We start from the raw sequence: 15228 nt of genomic DNA, 5'->3' as shown, positions 1-15228 counted from the left end.
GTTATATAAAGGATTTCATCTGTGAATTATACTAACATGGAGATACATTATACTATATGGAGGACTATAGAGTACATTATATTATATGGAGGACTATGGGCAGTGTATTATACTAACATGGAGGACTATGGGAAGTGATTTATAAATGGACATGCATTATATTATACTAGATGGTGGCCCGATTCTAACGCATCGGGTATTCTAGAATATGTATGCGTAGTGTATAGCAAAGGCCACGTAGTATATTGCGCAGGCCATGCAGTACATTGCGCAGGCCACGCAGTACATTGCGCAGGCCACGCAGTACATTGCGCAGACCACGCAGTACATTGCGCAGACCATTGCGCAGCCCACGTTGTACATTGCGCAGCCCACGTTGTATAGTCACGTAGTATATTGCCCAGCCCTCTGCCAGAAGTGCAATTACCTACAATGCAGGCCCCACAGGAGCCCCCCACTAGCAATGATGAGGCCTATTGCATGAGTTTCATACTATATGGAGGACTATGGGCTCTATGTTATATAAAGGATTTCATCTGTGCATTATACTAACATGGAGATACATTATACTATATGGAGGACTATAGAGTACATTATATTATATTATATGGAGGACTATGGGCAGTGTATTATACTAACATGGAGGACTATGGGAAGTGATTTATAAATGGACATGCTTTATATTATACTAGATGGTGGCCCGATTCTAACGCATCGGGTATTCTAGAATATGTATGCGTAGTGTATAGCGCAGGCCACGCAGTACATTGCGCAGCCCACGCAGTACATTGCGCAGCCCACGTAGTACATTGCCCAGCCCACGTAGTACATTGCCCAGCCCACGTAGTATATTGCCCAGCCCACGTAGTATTTTGCGCAGCCCACGTTGTATAGTCACGTAGTATATTGCCCAGCCACAGAGTATATAGCACAGCCACGTAGTATATTGCCCAGCGCACGGAGTATATTGCCCAGCCCACGCAGTATATAGCAATGTGGGCATCATATCCCTGTTAAAAAATTGAAATAAAATAAAAAATAGTTATATACTCACCTTCCGGAGCTCCCGGATCCAAGTGAGGCCTTTACCGACGTGAGGCCTTTACCGACGCTCCTCTCGCGCTCCGGTCCCAGGAGTGCATTGCGGTCTCGCGAGATGATGATGTAGCGGTCTCGCGAGACCGCTACGTCATCATCTTGCGAGATCGCAGCATGGAGCGGTCACCGGAGCGTCAGGCAGGCCTGTTGTCGATTAAGGGGCCGACGGACGGTGAGTATATAACGATTTTTTATTATTTTTAACATTAGATCGTTTTACTATTCATGCCGCATAGGCAGCATGAATAGTAAAAAGGTGGTCACACAGGGTTAATAGCAGGGGTAACTGAGCGCGTTACCCGCGGCATAACGCGGTCCGTTACCGCCGGCATTAACCCTGTGTGAGCGGAGGAGTGTATGCGGGCGCCAGGCAGTGAGTGCGGGGAGTAAGGAGCGGCCATTTTCTTCCGGACTGTGCTCGCCGCTGATTGGTCGCGGCAGCCATGACAGGCAGCTGCCGAGACCAATCGGCGAACGAATAACCGCGAGAGAAAGAAGGACAGACAGAAAGACTGAAGTACCCCTTAGACAATTATATAGTAGATAGAGGATTATGAGTGCATTACTCTGTATGGAGGACTATGGGGCACATTATACTGTATGGAGGAGTGGGACGTGCACTATATGGAGTACTATGGGTTTCATTGTACTATATGGAGGACTATGGGAGTGCATTATATTATATGGAGGATTATGGGGGATGCATTATACTATATAGAAGGCAATGTCGGGGCCATTTTAACATTTGGAGGGCTATGAGGGAACCTTTATACTTTTTGGATGGCTATTTGAGGGCCACTATAATTTATGCAAGCAATTATACAGTGGAGGATTGTGTGGGGCCCATAATTCTGTGCGGAGGGCTATTAGACTGTTGGACAGCTAGTGGGAGACTTTATACAGTGTGGAGTGGTGTGGGGCCATTATACTGTATGGAGGGCTGTGTGGGGGGGTCACAGTTAGGGACTGATGGATGACAAAAAAGATGCAGAGAACGCTCCTAGAGAGGGATCCGAAAAGACACAATTTACCATTGTGAAACCTGGCCTTTGCATTAAGGATTGCTTCAAAGCGTACCACACGTCCATAGATAATAAAATTTGATTTTACTCTGTCACAACACACTTATTTGTAATGTGATGTACTCCGCACAAATTACACATACCACCACATTATAAATTTATACACCAGTAAAATCATAGTAAAGCATTATTATTACTATAACTATGCCTCTAGAAAGATACATTCCTTAGGGGGGGGACTAGTTTGCAAAATGGTGTCACTTGTGGGGGGTTTCCACTGTTTAGTCACAACATGGCGTCCGCTCTTGATTCCAGCCAATTTTGCATTCATAAAGTCAAGCTATGCGCCTTCCCTTCCGAGCTCTGCCATGCGCCCAAACAGTAGATTTCCACCCACATTTGAGGTACTGACGTACTCAGGAGATATTGCACAACACGTTTTGTGTTCATTTTCTTCTGTTACCCTTGTAAAAATAAAATTGGGGGCTAAATTAAAATTTTTGTGAAAAAAGTAAAATGTTACTTTTTTTTTCCTTCCACATTGCATTAATTTCTTTGAAGCACCTGAAGGGTTAATAAACTTCTTGAATGTGGTTTTAAGCACTTTGAGGGGTGCATTTTTTTAATGGCGTCACTTTTGGGTATTTTCTGTCATATAGGCTCCTCAAATTCATATCAATTGTCATGTGGTAATTTTTTGTTGGAAAAATTAGAAATTGATGATTACCTTTTAACCCTTCTAACTTCCTAACAAAACAAAAAAGTTGTTTAAAACTTGTGCTGATGTAAAGTAGATATGTGGGAAATGTTATTTATTAACTATTTTGTGTGATAACTCTTATATTAAGGGCATAAAAATGAAAATTTTGAAAATTGTTAAATTTCCGATATGTTCACAAACGCAAGTCGTATCCGACAAATTTGACCGCTATCATGAAGTACAATATGTCACGAGGAAACAATCTCAATCATTACGATCCATTGAAGGGATTCACTGAAGCTCACCCAGCTTCAAAGCTCCCTCTGATGCTGTAGCTCAGTGCTCCCCAACTCTGGTCCTCAAGAGCCACCAACAGGTCATGTTTTCAGGATTTCCTTAATATTGCACAGGTTATGGAATTCTTGCCTTTCTAGGTAATGCAATTATCACCTGGGCAATACTAAGGAAATTCTGAAAACAGAGTTGGGGAACACTGCTGTAAGCACTCATTTCGGGGCAGTGGAGTAACCTGGTCCGACCTGTCAGTCTTCAGCAGCACACTGCCCACCGACAAGACAGGGGAGTGCTGTGCTCCTGAAGACTCAATGTGAGAAACCCCTTTTACGTGATTTAAACATTCTGTATTTCCACCTCAACCATGTCCTTATAAAGTTATAGTAGCCCACTGATCACCATTGGTGCATTTGTTTTTCTTTTTTTGACCTGTTTGCACTGTATGATTTGGTAAGAACTAATTTATTGAAAAATAAATATTAGCAGAATACACTGACATAGCATCTTAATCACGGGCTGTGTATACTATTGCAGTTTCCCTATTACAAGTGACTGCAGCGTAGCTGTAACACCAGGCACCACCCATGGTGTGAAGTGGCGCTGTTTGCGTAGGGCAACAACCAGGGATCTTTTTATCGAGGCGACTCAATTGAGTTCGCCCCGTAGACACGTATGATGGTGCACTACACCTCTTCTCTCCCTATACTGAAATAGCAAGGAGAAAAAGAGGGAACCTTTACCTCCATGTAACACAGCCGGACTGGGCACAGGATAGGCCCAGATTTTACTTGTTCATGTCCTATGGTTTTGTTCTCGTAGTTCCCCCATAAAAACTTTTTTTTTTTTTTTTTTAACAGACACAGAAAATTATATTTGCACCTTCACTGTTCATTCGCATAGTGTCATCCCTGGTGGGAAGAGTATCCCTATAATAAGCAGATCGTGTGTGTGTGTGTGTGTGTGTGTGTGTGTATGTATCACAACAGCAGATTACTGAAGTCACGTTCTGACTTGACTTTCCACATAAAGAAAGCCTTAATCCCTGAAGACCTATTAAAAGAGATATATATATATATATACACACACTTTTTTTTTTTTTACAGTCTTCATCTACTATGCAAAATACAGCACTGACATGTTAATGGACCGGTTCCCCCCCACACCTTTCCTTTCTTACAAGAGTCATAGCTATGTCCGATGACGGCTTGTACATTGCGGGGTGAATCTGTTTTCAATGATACCATTTCCTTTACCATATAATGTACTAATAATTCCAAGTGTGGTGAAGTGGTGAAAAATCCCCCCCCTAAAAAAGAAACTCTCCCCACCCCCCAACAAAAATAAAAAAAACAGTGGATTTTGTTTTTACAACATTCAAGTGTGGTAGAAAAAAAACAACAACCTGTCAACTTTGTTGTACAGGTTAGTTCAGTTATGGCGAACCCAAAGTCATATCATTTTTGTTTTACTGAAACATCCCCCCCAAAAATAAATTTTTCAGTTGCCAAATTCTGAAAGCAATTCCGTGTATATATGTGCATATATATAATATATACTTTTCACATTTTTTTTCTTTTTGCTTATAGTATTTGCTTTAGGAAATCCCTGCATGTGTTGGGGCTGTCGAACAGCTGCGAGGCATGCAGCCGGGGGACTCGAACATATTTTTCGAGCATGCAGAAGAAGCGAAGGTTAGCGCATGAGCATGCTCAGATAACACCTTATCCTAGCACGTTCACTCATCACCATTATACAAACCTGGTGCTTGAGGCTTCAGTAGATCGGGTCAAAGGGATGATGGATCACCAGTTTCTAGCTTCTTAAAAGCTGCTGTTCACATCCATCACCTACAATGTACGGAAGGGGCTCATCTCCATGCTATATTTCTGCACAGCAGACGTCTGTCTCCAGGAGTGGTAGACCAAGACATTAGTATTGAGGACCAATCCCTGGGTACCCCACCCATCAGCTGCAACCTACATGGGTAAACAATTTTAAAGAGCAGGACCCCACAGCTCCATAGTCTAAAGTACCTCAGCTCAGCTCCCAACACTCTTGGTGTTGTGCTAGTAAATGGGGAGTGAAAACTTTTACCGGTGTACTCTTTTGGTGAAGTGCACTTGGATTTATAGCTCTGAGTAGAAGGAAACATAAAAAAATAAAAAAAACTATCTGCAAATACTAAACTTTAATGCACAATGTGGCTATAAATATTCCAAAAAATAAATATAATATCCACAGATTTAACGCTCTGTAGAAACCCGATGAATGATTGTCTGTCAAGAAATGTAATGACTTAAAGCGGTTTTCCAATCTTTTTTGTGTAAAGGCCCCGTCTCACATAGCGATTTACCAACGATCACGACCAGCGATACGACCTGGCCGTGATCGTTGGTAAGTCGTTGTGTGGTCGCTGGGGAGCTGTCACACAGACAACTCTCTCCAGCGACCAACGATCAGGGGAACGACTTCGGCATCGTTGAAACTGTCTTCAACGATGCCGAAGTCCCCCTGCAGCACCCGGGTAACCAGGGTAAACATCGGGTTACTAAGCGCAGGGCCGCGCTTAGTAACCCGATGTTTACCCTGGTTACCAAAAAAAACAAACAGTACATACTCGCCTTTCGGTGTCCAGGTCCCTTGCCGTCTGCTTCCTGCTCTGACTGAGCCGCCGTACAGTGAGAGCAGAGCGCAGCGGTGACGGCACTGCTGTGCTGCGCTCTCGCTGTACGGCCGGCAGACAGTCAGAGCAGGAAGCAGACGGCAAGGGACCTGACGGACATCAGATGGTGAGTATGTACGGTTTTTTTTTTTTTACATTTACGCTGGTAACCAGGGTAAACATCGGGTTACTAAGCGCGTCCCTGCGCTTAGTAACCCGATGTTTACCCTGGTTACCAGTGAAGACATCGCTGGATCGGTGTCACACACACCGATTCAGCGATGTCAGCGGGGCCTCAACGACCAAAAAAAGGTCCAGGCCATTCCGACACGACCAGCGATCTCGCAGCAGGGGCCTGATCGCTGGTACGTGTCACACATAGCGAGATCGCTACTGAGGTCGCTGTTGCGTCACAAAACTTGTGACTCAGCAGCGATCTCGCTAGCGATCTCGCTATGTGAGACGGGGCCTTAAGAGAGCTGTACTGGAGATGCTGCTAAAACAAACAATGGAGACGCGCTTATCCCCAGAATTTGCCCTTCAAACTGAACACCTCCGTGGCCTGGAAGGGATGACGTCAAGACCACCGATCACCTGCCCGCTGAGCCTACTGATTGGTAGCAGGGTCAGGTGGTCAGAACGTCATCACTTCCAGCATCCCACCCCTTGGCTGACTTACAAAATAAAATACCAGAAAACTCCTTTAACTGATCCCGATAGGCCAAACTGCACTATGCCTAGTACAAGGCCAGAGGGGGCCGTTGCACGACACAGATTCAGAGATCCCAAACCATATATTTTGCACCTCTTACGCCCCGCACTGGACATAACACAATATCCGCATTTTTACAATGTAAGAAAACTACTGTATAACACAAGACACAAATACAAAAAAAGAAGGTCCCAAAACCCAGCATCTGCCTACATCCCACCTTTCACTCTACACACTATCCACCTCTTCTCATGGCTCAAGAGAACAGTTCCACCCAAATAATCCTGTACTCCTCCGATGAAGCCTCTTCTGTCAGAATAAATAGCTGTTGCTCACAATCCTTTGGTTTTCTAGTCTGCTGGATCACAGTGGTCTCGATTCCTGAAGGCCTGGACTAGGACGGCGTGGCTCCCACACGCATGATTCTTATCAAGGCGTTGATGTTGTTGCTCCGGATTGCGTCTCGGCACGCTGCGATCACTTGGGCTTTTGGTTTGCCCACTAGGAAAAGAGACAAAAATTTGACAGTTGCATGAATGTTAGCAATAATCATTACTCTTCTCGGCTTCATTGCAAATTATCTTTTCACTCTTTGACAAGCGTTGCAATACGATCAAGCAGATTAGCCGAGACAACCATCTGCAGACAATGATTGTCTTGTAGGGGTCTAATCCCTGGTACTTACACTATCCGGTGAAGGAAGGAGTTGGAGTGACCCCCGAAAATCACAGCTATCCAAATTATGTTCCTGTTATTTCACTCAAAGAGAGTAATAGCCTGATCTTGCTGCCCTCATTCATAACAAGTTAAAACTGCTTTTGGTGCAGACACCAGTCCAATAGGTCTAGAACTACCTTGTTTTAAGTGGGCGGTTTCTCTTCTTCTGCATCTTGCCAGCACTTTAAGTGCTGGAACTTTCATTCCTTTACTTCCCAGCATGAATTGTGTGTGCCTATGTCCAATGGCTTGCCTTCGTTAAACTGAATTGTATTTATTTTACTCACTTATATAGCGCCATTAATTCTACAGCGCTTTACAGACATTATCATCGCTGTCCCCATTGGGGATCACAATCTAGATTCCCTATCAGTATGTCTTTGGAGTGTGGGAGGAAACCGGAGAACACCCACGAAAACACGGAGAAAACATAGAAACTCCTTGCAGATGTTGTCCTTGGTGGGATTTGAAGCCAGGACCCCAGCGCTGCAAGGCTGCAGTGCTAACCACTGAGCCACCGTTCTGCCCTCAATCCCACCTCTCTGTAATGCCTGCATTCATTTTGACAGTCAGGAAAGCAGTAGTGAAGGCAAACACCCTCCCTTGCTTGTAATCCGTCTCTGCTGCTGACATGCAGATTACACCTGACAAGAGGTCGTGAAATGCAAGTTTACAGGAAAGAAAAACTTAGTGGTCGATGCTTTGGAGCAATTTTTCAGTTGGATACATAAAGTATTAAACAGTAAATAAACCTTAATAATGTTATTTTTTATTAAATATTTTAATATTTCAGTGCTTGTAAACAGAAGGGCACTGAAATATAAATATCATGAAATCTAATATATAAAGCTGAATGTGTGTATGTGTGTATGTCCGGGATTGGCATCTGAACCGTCGCAGCTACAGGCACAAAATTTTGCACAGTCACACGTCTGGACCCCGAGAGCGTCAAAGCCATGTTGTGAGGTGAAATTTTAACCCTGCGCTTTCCAATTCACCAAACAATTTCGCCCCTATCTACATAATGGGGAAAAAATGAAAGGAAAAGTGTTGGAGGCAAATTAACAGCTGCCAGATGTGAACAAGGGGGACTTAAAGAATGAGAGCGATGGCGCCAAAGAGTATATACTGTACAGTTGCTAAGGTGGGGCCCCGACATGGGATACTCACCACACACGGGGATATGAACTCACACACAAAATGCGCCACACACTACCACGTGCTTGAACACATATACCACCCTCAGCGCACATTTCACCACACATACACCAACCTCGCCACATAAAAGTCGAAAAACACAAAAGTCGCCGCTCAAAACTCGCCACGCGCAAAACTCTCCACATGCAAAACTCGCCACACGTGCAAAACTCACCTCATGGAAAACTCGCCACACGCAAAAATTGCCACATGCACAAAAGTTGCAACACATGCAAAAGTTGCCTCACACAAAACTTGCACATACTCAAAAGGCACCACACATAAAACTCGCCACGCGCAAAACTCGCCATGTGCAAAACTTGCTGCACACAACTTGCTACACTAACCTGTCACATGCAACTCGACACACAAAAAGTTGCTACACGCATGTCGCCACACAAAACTCATCTCACAAAAGTTGCTACATGCATGTCGCCACACGCAACTCAACACACACAACTTGACACACGAAACTCGCCCTAAAACACACACAAGTCTGGTATTATCCTTCAAAAATAAAAATCTGATTAATAAGCAGACAAACTACAAGAGCAACAAATGTACCATATAGGAATCCGGCAGCTGTCAGTCACATGACCAGTCTATTATGTGTATGTGTGAGCTAATATATACTGCCAGGGGGTGGGCTTACTGTTGGCTGGGGATTTATCATGCTGCCAATTTAGCTTACAAATACTGAGGTAAAAATACTGACCAAATAACGTGTGAACGAGATCTAATACAGGAGGAGATGACATACAGATATATACTATATACAGGAGGAGATGACACACAGGTATATACTATTTACAGGGGAGATGACACACAGGTATATACTATATACAGGAGGAGATGACACACAGGTATATACTATTTACAGGGGAGATGACACACAGGTATATACTATATAGAGGAGGAGATGACATACAGGTACATACTACATACAGGAGGAGATGACATACAGGTATATACTATATACAGGAGGAGATGACACACAGGTATATACTATATACAGGAGCAGATTACCTACAGGTATATAGTATATACAGGAGGAGATGACATACAGGTATATGCTATGTATAGGAGATGACATACAGGTATATACTATATACAGGAGGAGATGACACACAGATATATACTATATATAGGTGAGATGACACACAAGTATATACTATATACAGGAGGAGATTACATACAGGTATATACTATATATAGGAGATGACATACAGGTATATACTATATACAGGGGAGATGACACACAGCAGGTATATACTATATACATGTATATACTATATACAGGAGATGACATACAGGTGTATACTATATATAAGGGAGATGACAAACATGTATATACTGAGGTGAAAATGAGAGGTGTGAGGTGAAAATGAAAAGGTGTGAGTGCAAAATGAGAGGAGTGAGGGAAAATAGTGGAGTGATCGGAAAATGACAGATGTGAGGTCGAAATGACAAGTGTTAGGGGGGAATGAGAGGAGTGAGGGGGAAAATGAGAGGTGTGAGGGAGAAAATGAGAGATGTGAGGGGGAAAATGAAAGATGTGATGGGGAAAATGAGAGGCGTGATGGAAAAATAAGAGAAGTGAGGTGCTATAACTAACCACAGATATTTACTATGCCCAGGCAACACCGGGCTCTTCAGCTAGTATTATATATAAATATAACAAAATGGCCTATCAGCTGCTTTCCTTGTCCAGTGTTGGTTACCTCCCGCTTACCTCGTAGACGTCCGGCTCGCTGAATTGCCTGGTTTACACACTTGAGATTGTTCAGTAGATCTGTATGGTTGTTACAACGAATCTTGTAGCGATTGATCAGGTCCTTGTTGAGGTCGTACAGTTCTGTGTAACGCTTTTTCATATTCTTCCTGTATGATCAAGGAGGAATCCAGTGATTTTCATGTGAGCATAACGCCTGCAATGACTCTTACCGATTTCAGAAAACCTCTGTACCCTGAGTGCAGTTTGTTTAGAAAAAAAAACACGCGCGTTACTCACCCTTTTCGGGTCCAGAACCAAGTTTCTGCCACTGCTCCTGGTGTCTGGTATAGTCTGCAGTAGTGACGTCACGTCGACAGCGCTGCAGCCAATCAGTGAGCTCAACGGCTCTGCCCGAGTAGACGTCACAAGTTACTCAGAGCCACTGAGCTCAATGATTGGCTGCAGCGCTATTGACATGACATCAATGCTGTAGTCAATAACAGACCTCAGAAGCAGGGACTGGACCGGAGGAGGGTGAGAAAAGCTCAGTTTGTTTATTTTTTTAAACAAGCTGCAGTCGGAGGACAGGAGTTTTCTGAGACTGGAAAGCCCCTTTAAAAGTGATTGTCCAGGCTGTTTTATTCCAAAAACGGAGTTGAGTTACAACCCCACACAACCTGTAACAAATGTGATGCAGGTTTTAGAAGAAATATTGGCATCTTAAATCTGTGCTGATGCTGCTGTGATCACAGGACTTTACTAAGCAGCACGTTCCCTGTAGTGACACACAAACAGCTTGTAATTTGCAGGGTTGGGTAATACATCAAGGCAGACTCTCGCTCATTTTCTACGTACAGGCCGAAACGTAATTGAATCAAAGTTCCCCAAAATGTAATGGGGAACTAAATTTATGGTAGATTAGCCACGTATACGCTAGTGAGAAGGTATAGAAGCACCTGTAAATGTGACTGACAGAAGACTTACATGTCCCCCATGAGACGGGAGTCCTCGGCCTGCACGAGGATGCTGCGGATTAGGTTGGACTGATCTGCCATGTCTGCAGTTAGCTTCTGGTGTACAGAGTGGGAGTCGTCTACCTGTGAGGGAAAACACGATACAGTAGATCACCGCATTCATCTGATGAATAGAAGCCCTGTAACATGCCAGAATTATAAATTAGGAAGTTACGGTCCCTGACCATAGGGAAATTGAGACCCCATCGATCACAGGGCAGTTTTGTCTCTCGAGAGCATGTTCGATCACCGCTCCATTTTTTTTTTAGCTGCACAAAGAATGAGCAGGTTACTATTTTAATAATTTCATGGTTTCGAACCCCGAAGAGGGTAAAAAAGTAAAATAGCACTATTCAGTGTGTGTATAGCAATGTCATTTTTACATTGCTGTGCAATATGTTCATTTTTTTGTAAGGTGTAAGCTTTAGCTTAGTGTCAGTAGGAGGCGGACATGGGTCTGGTCCCTGACCGGTCTCTACCTTAGGGCCTTGTGGTTTTTAGCAATCCGATTCTCACCCTTAACGCATGAAGAGTGTTCAGGTGGCCAGGAGGACAGTCCTTGCCTTCCCTCCCCTACCCAAACTTCCCCCAGAACGAGACGGCATCACGGGCGACGACTGTCTACAAACCCAGGATGCGATCCAGAGGTGTCGATGGGTGTCCACAGTCTCCCTTGAAGAGAAGCTGGACATCATCTTCAGGGAGCTCAAGTTACTCCCCCTTTTTCCTCTCTAGGTCCGAGGGCAATGGCAGATCACCAAAGTGTAAGCTGGATGCCGTGGCCATTGCGGCCCCTCCTACGTTAGTAATTTAGGCCCCGGCTTACTGTGGCCTAGCCATCAAGGAGGCCCACCCACTACTCAGCGATGTGCGGGTTCTCAGAGCGCTCTTTTGCAACCACTCCCCCGCTTTCATCTCATCAGTGGTTGCATGGGCTATCCACCCTTTTCTTGACTCCACTTCCAATCACTCGGATAGTCACCACATGGGTGTCAAAATCAGTTTTGGCCTGACCAAAAAAATTACGGCAGGGGATCCTTTCCGGAGCTCCACCTGACGATCCGGCAGATGTAGCTGACCAACTTACTTAGGCAGTAAAATATCTCCTTTCGGCTTCCCTGGATGTCACCAACTGTGCCGTTCAAGCCTCCAGCAATGTGGTTGCCATCCGCAGGGTTATATGGATCAAACCATTGCATGCGGATACTGCTTCTAAAAGATCACTCGCCAGCCTTCCCTTCCATGACTCTCGCCATTTTGGAGCAAAATTGGACCAGATCATATCGGAAGTTACCGGTGGGAAAAGCACTACTTCCTCAACCCAGGCCCAGACACCCTCCAGCAAAACGGAAGTCCTTTCTCTTTCACCATTTACCCTTTGGAGAAGGGTCCCTGTCAGGATAAACGATCCAGCTTTCAGGAAAAGAGGAGACCTTCCTTCAAGCCAGCTCCATCCTGCGACCTGTAAGGTACTCAGAACAAATCATTCAGGAACAAATCCAACATATTTTCTTCTGTATGATGGATTGCTCCCTCTCGGAAATATATCAGGGCGGCTGGACATCTTTCTCTTTCAGGACATGTGGTTCTCTTTAGTCAAAGACGCTTGGGTTTCAGAGGTCGTCTCTTCCAGATACAAAATAGAGTTTTCCTCTATTGGCCACTGCTCCCAGAGTCTTCACAAAATCATGGCGGACGTCTTGGCCATTCTGTGAACCATGGGTATCCAGGTCATCCCCTATCTTGACGATATTCTTGTCCATGCTCCAACATTCTTATAGACCTTGGATCACTCTCGATACCCTCTCCCAGGGTAGATCATCAACAAATTAAAGTCGTCGTTAATCCAGCCCATTAATATAATGTAAAGTGCTGCGGAATATGTTGGCGCTATATAACTAAACATTATTATTATTTTTATTATTATTATTATTATTATTATTATTATTAATAATCCCAGCCCAGCACTTGGTCGTCCTGGGCATGCTCTTCGTACACAAGGTTTTCAAGAGTGTCTCCTCCAGAGGACAAAATCTCTTGCCCTCCATCACATCATTCGTCTCCCAAGACGTTCTCCTCAATGCTCCCTATGCTTTTCAATGAGTATTCTGGGTTGGATGGAGTAAATCCCCTTCACCCAGTTTCATTCCAGACCCCTGTAGCTTGCTCTCTTGTCCCAATGGGACACATTTGTCCCCTTCTTGGACCTAAGAATTTCCCTTCCAGTTCGAGTCCAACAGTCTCTGACCGGGTTGGCTGTCGTCCTCGATCATTGACCGCGAATAATACTTCCTACTGATTCATTGGCAGGTTGTGACAACAGATGCCAGTTTCCTTGACTGGAGGGGGGGGCAATCGTTCAGAACCTCAAAGTCTGCGGTCGTTGAAAGCAACAGGAATCCTACCTTCTCATCAATATCCTCGAGATCAGAGCTATCCTACTGGCTCTCCTCATCTGGCAGGACTTCCTGATAGGCCTCCCTGCTCTGTCAACATCCAGTTGGACAACACCACAGCAGTAGCATACATCAATCACCAGGGAGGAGCTCTGAGCCATTTGGCCTTGGTAGAAGTTTTCCAAATCCTCTAGTGGGAGGAGCACAGATTCCTGGTTGTATCAGAGATTCATATACCGATGGTCAGTGTTGGCCTAGATCTGTCATCGGTGGAGCACCCCAGATGTCGACCTGATGGCATCCAGACTAAACAACAAGTTTCCTCTGTTTGTCTCCATGGCTCTCGACCTGCTCACGCACAGCTCTGATGCCCTGGTCATTTCCTGGTTCTAGATCGTCCTCCTTTATCTCTTCCCCCTCTTCCCAGTCTGCTCAAAAAGATAAAAGCAGAAGGCAATCCAGTCATCGTCATAGCTCCGGACTGGTACAGAAGATCCTGGTACACAGAGGTGGTCATCCTGCTTGCAGGGTTCCTGTGGAAGCTCCCAGACCTGCTTTCCCAGGGTCCCCTCTACCACCAGAATTCTCAGTCTCTCAATCTAATGGCATGCCACGGTGTTGAGAGCCTCAGGGTTTATGGATAAGGTCATCCAAACTATAATCAAAGCTCACAAACCTTCCTCTTCCCGTATCTATCTCCATATCTGGAAGGCCTTTTTCCGTTAGTGTGAACCCAATCACATTGCCGTTATGACTTCTTCCCTCCCATTCCTTCTGGCCTTTATGCAGTCAGGCCTTGAGGCCGAGCTTGCCCTCAGCTCTATTAAAGGACAAGTCTGTGCTCTGTCCATTTTGTTCCAGAAGAACAAACCATCCCCCTGTGGGACCTCAACATGGTCTTGAACATTCTTCAGTGCTCTCCCTTTGAGCCTCTTCGGGAGATCTCTGCCTCTTCTCTCATTGAAGGTTTCCCTTGTGGTGGCCGTCACATCCATCAGATGTATTTCTGATTTGGCGGCACTCTCTTGTTGTTCTTCATCAGGACAAAGTAGTCCTATGTTCAGTCCCCTCATTTCTTCCAAAGGTGGTATTTGGCCTCTCATCTTAAAGAGGAAATTATTCTCCCCTCTTTTTGCCCTCCTCTAGCTAATCCTTTGGAGCGGTCTCTGAACAAATTGGATCTCGTTAGAGCAGTTTTCATCTACCTCTCCAGGACAGTCTCTTTTAGGCACTCGGATTCTCTCTTCTAAGTCTACTATCGCTCGTTGGATGTGGTCCACAATTTTGGAAGTGAATCGGACAAAGAAAAGATCGCCTATTTACGGAGTTATGGCTCACTCTACTCAGGCAGTGGGAGGCTTCCTGGGCCGTGCATCACCACGCCTCCGCTCTGCAGGTTTGCAAGGTGGCCATCTGGTCTGCAGTTCACACATTTTGCAACTTCTACAGAGGTCATTCCTATGCCAGATGCCAGCCTGGGCAGGAGGGTTCTCCAGGCACCAGTTGTTCGTCTACTGACCTGAAGGAAACATGCCTTCATTGTTGTTTCCTGGCTGTTGATATTTTTTGCCCAACCCTTAGGACTATTTTTGGACATCTCATGGTCTCTTGTGTCCCCAAATGAAGCGATAGAGGAAAAGAGAATTTTGGGTACTCAATGTAAAATCTCTTTCTCATAGCCTTCAATAGAGGACACAGCACCT

The 15228-nt window shown here is 44.8% G+C and overlaps 1 protein-coding gene across 2 annotated transcripts in view; it reads right to left on the bottom strand.

Annotated features, from left to right (window-relative positions):
* Positions 1–5284: 5284 nt before the first annotated feature.
* The window catches only part of BBS2 (Bardet-Biedl syndrome 2), a 77809-nt gene continuing 67865 nt past the window's right edge, over positions 5285–15228 (bottom strand). The window contains exons 16-18 of one of the 2 annotated variants that reach the window (XM_077288291.1): positions 11101–11213; positions 10135–10283; positions 5285–6989 (exon numbers count right to left, since the gene is read on the bottom strand). In XM_077288291.1, the coding sequence (XP_077144406.1) occupies positions 6883–6989; positions 10135–10283; positions 11101–11213 (369 nt within the window). In that variant the 3' untranslated portion in view covers positions 5285–6882. The remainder of the gene's footprint in view (positions 6990–10134; positions 10284–11100; positions 11214–15228) is intronic. The other variant, XM_077288290.1, reaches the window with a different exon arrangement.

The sequence above is a fragment of the Ranitomeya variabilis genome, chromosome 2 (assembly GCF_051348905.1).
Source record: "Ranitomeya variabilis isolate aRanVar5 chromosome 2, aRanVar5.hap1, whole genome shotgun sequence".
Classification (NCBI taxonomy): Eukaryota; Metazoa; Chordata; class Amphibia; order Anura; family Dendrobatidae; genus Ranitomeya; species Ranitomeya variabilis.
Note: the sequence above shows the minus strand (reverse complement) of the source record. Positions and strands in the feature narration are given on the sequence as shown.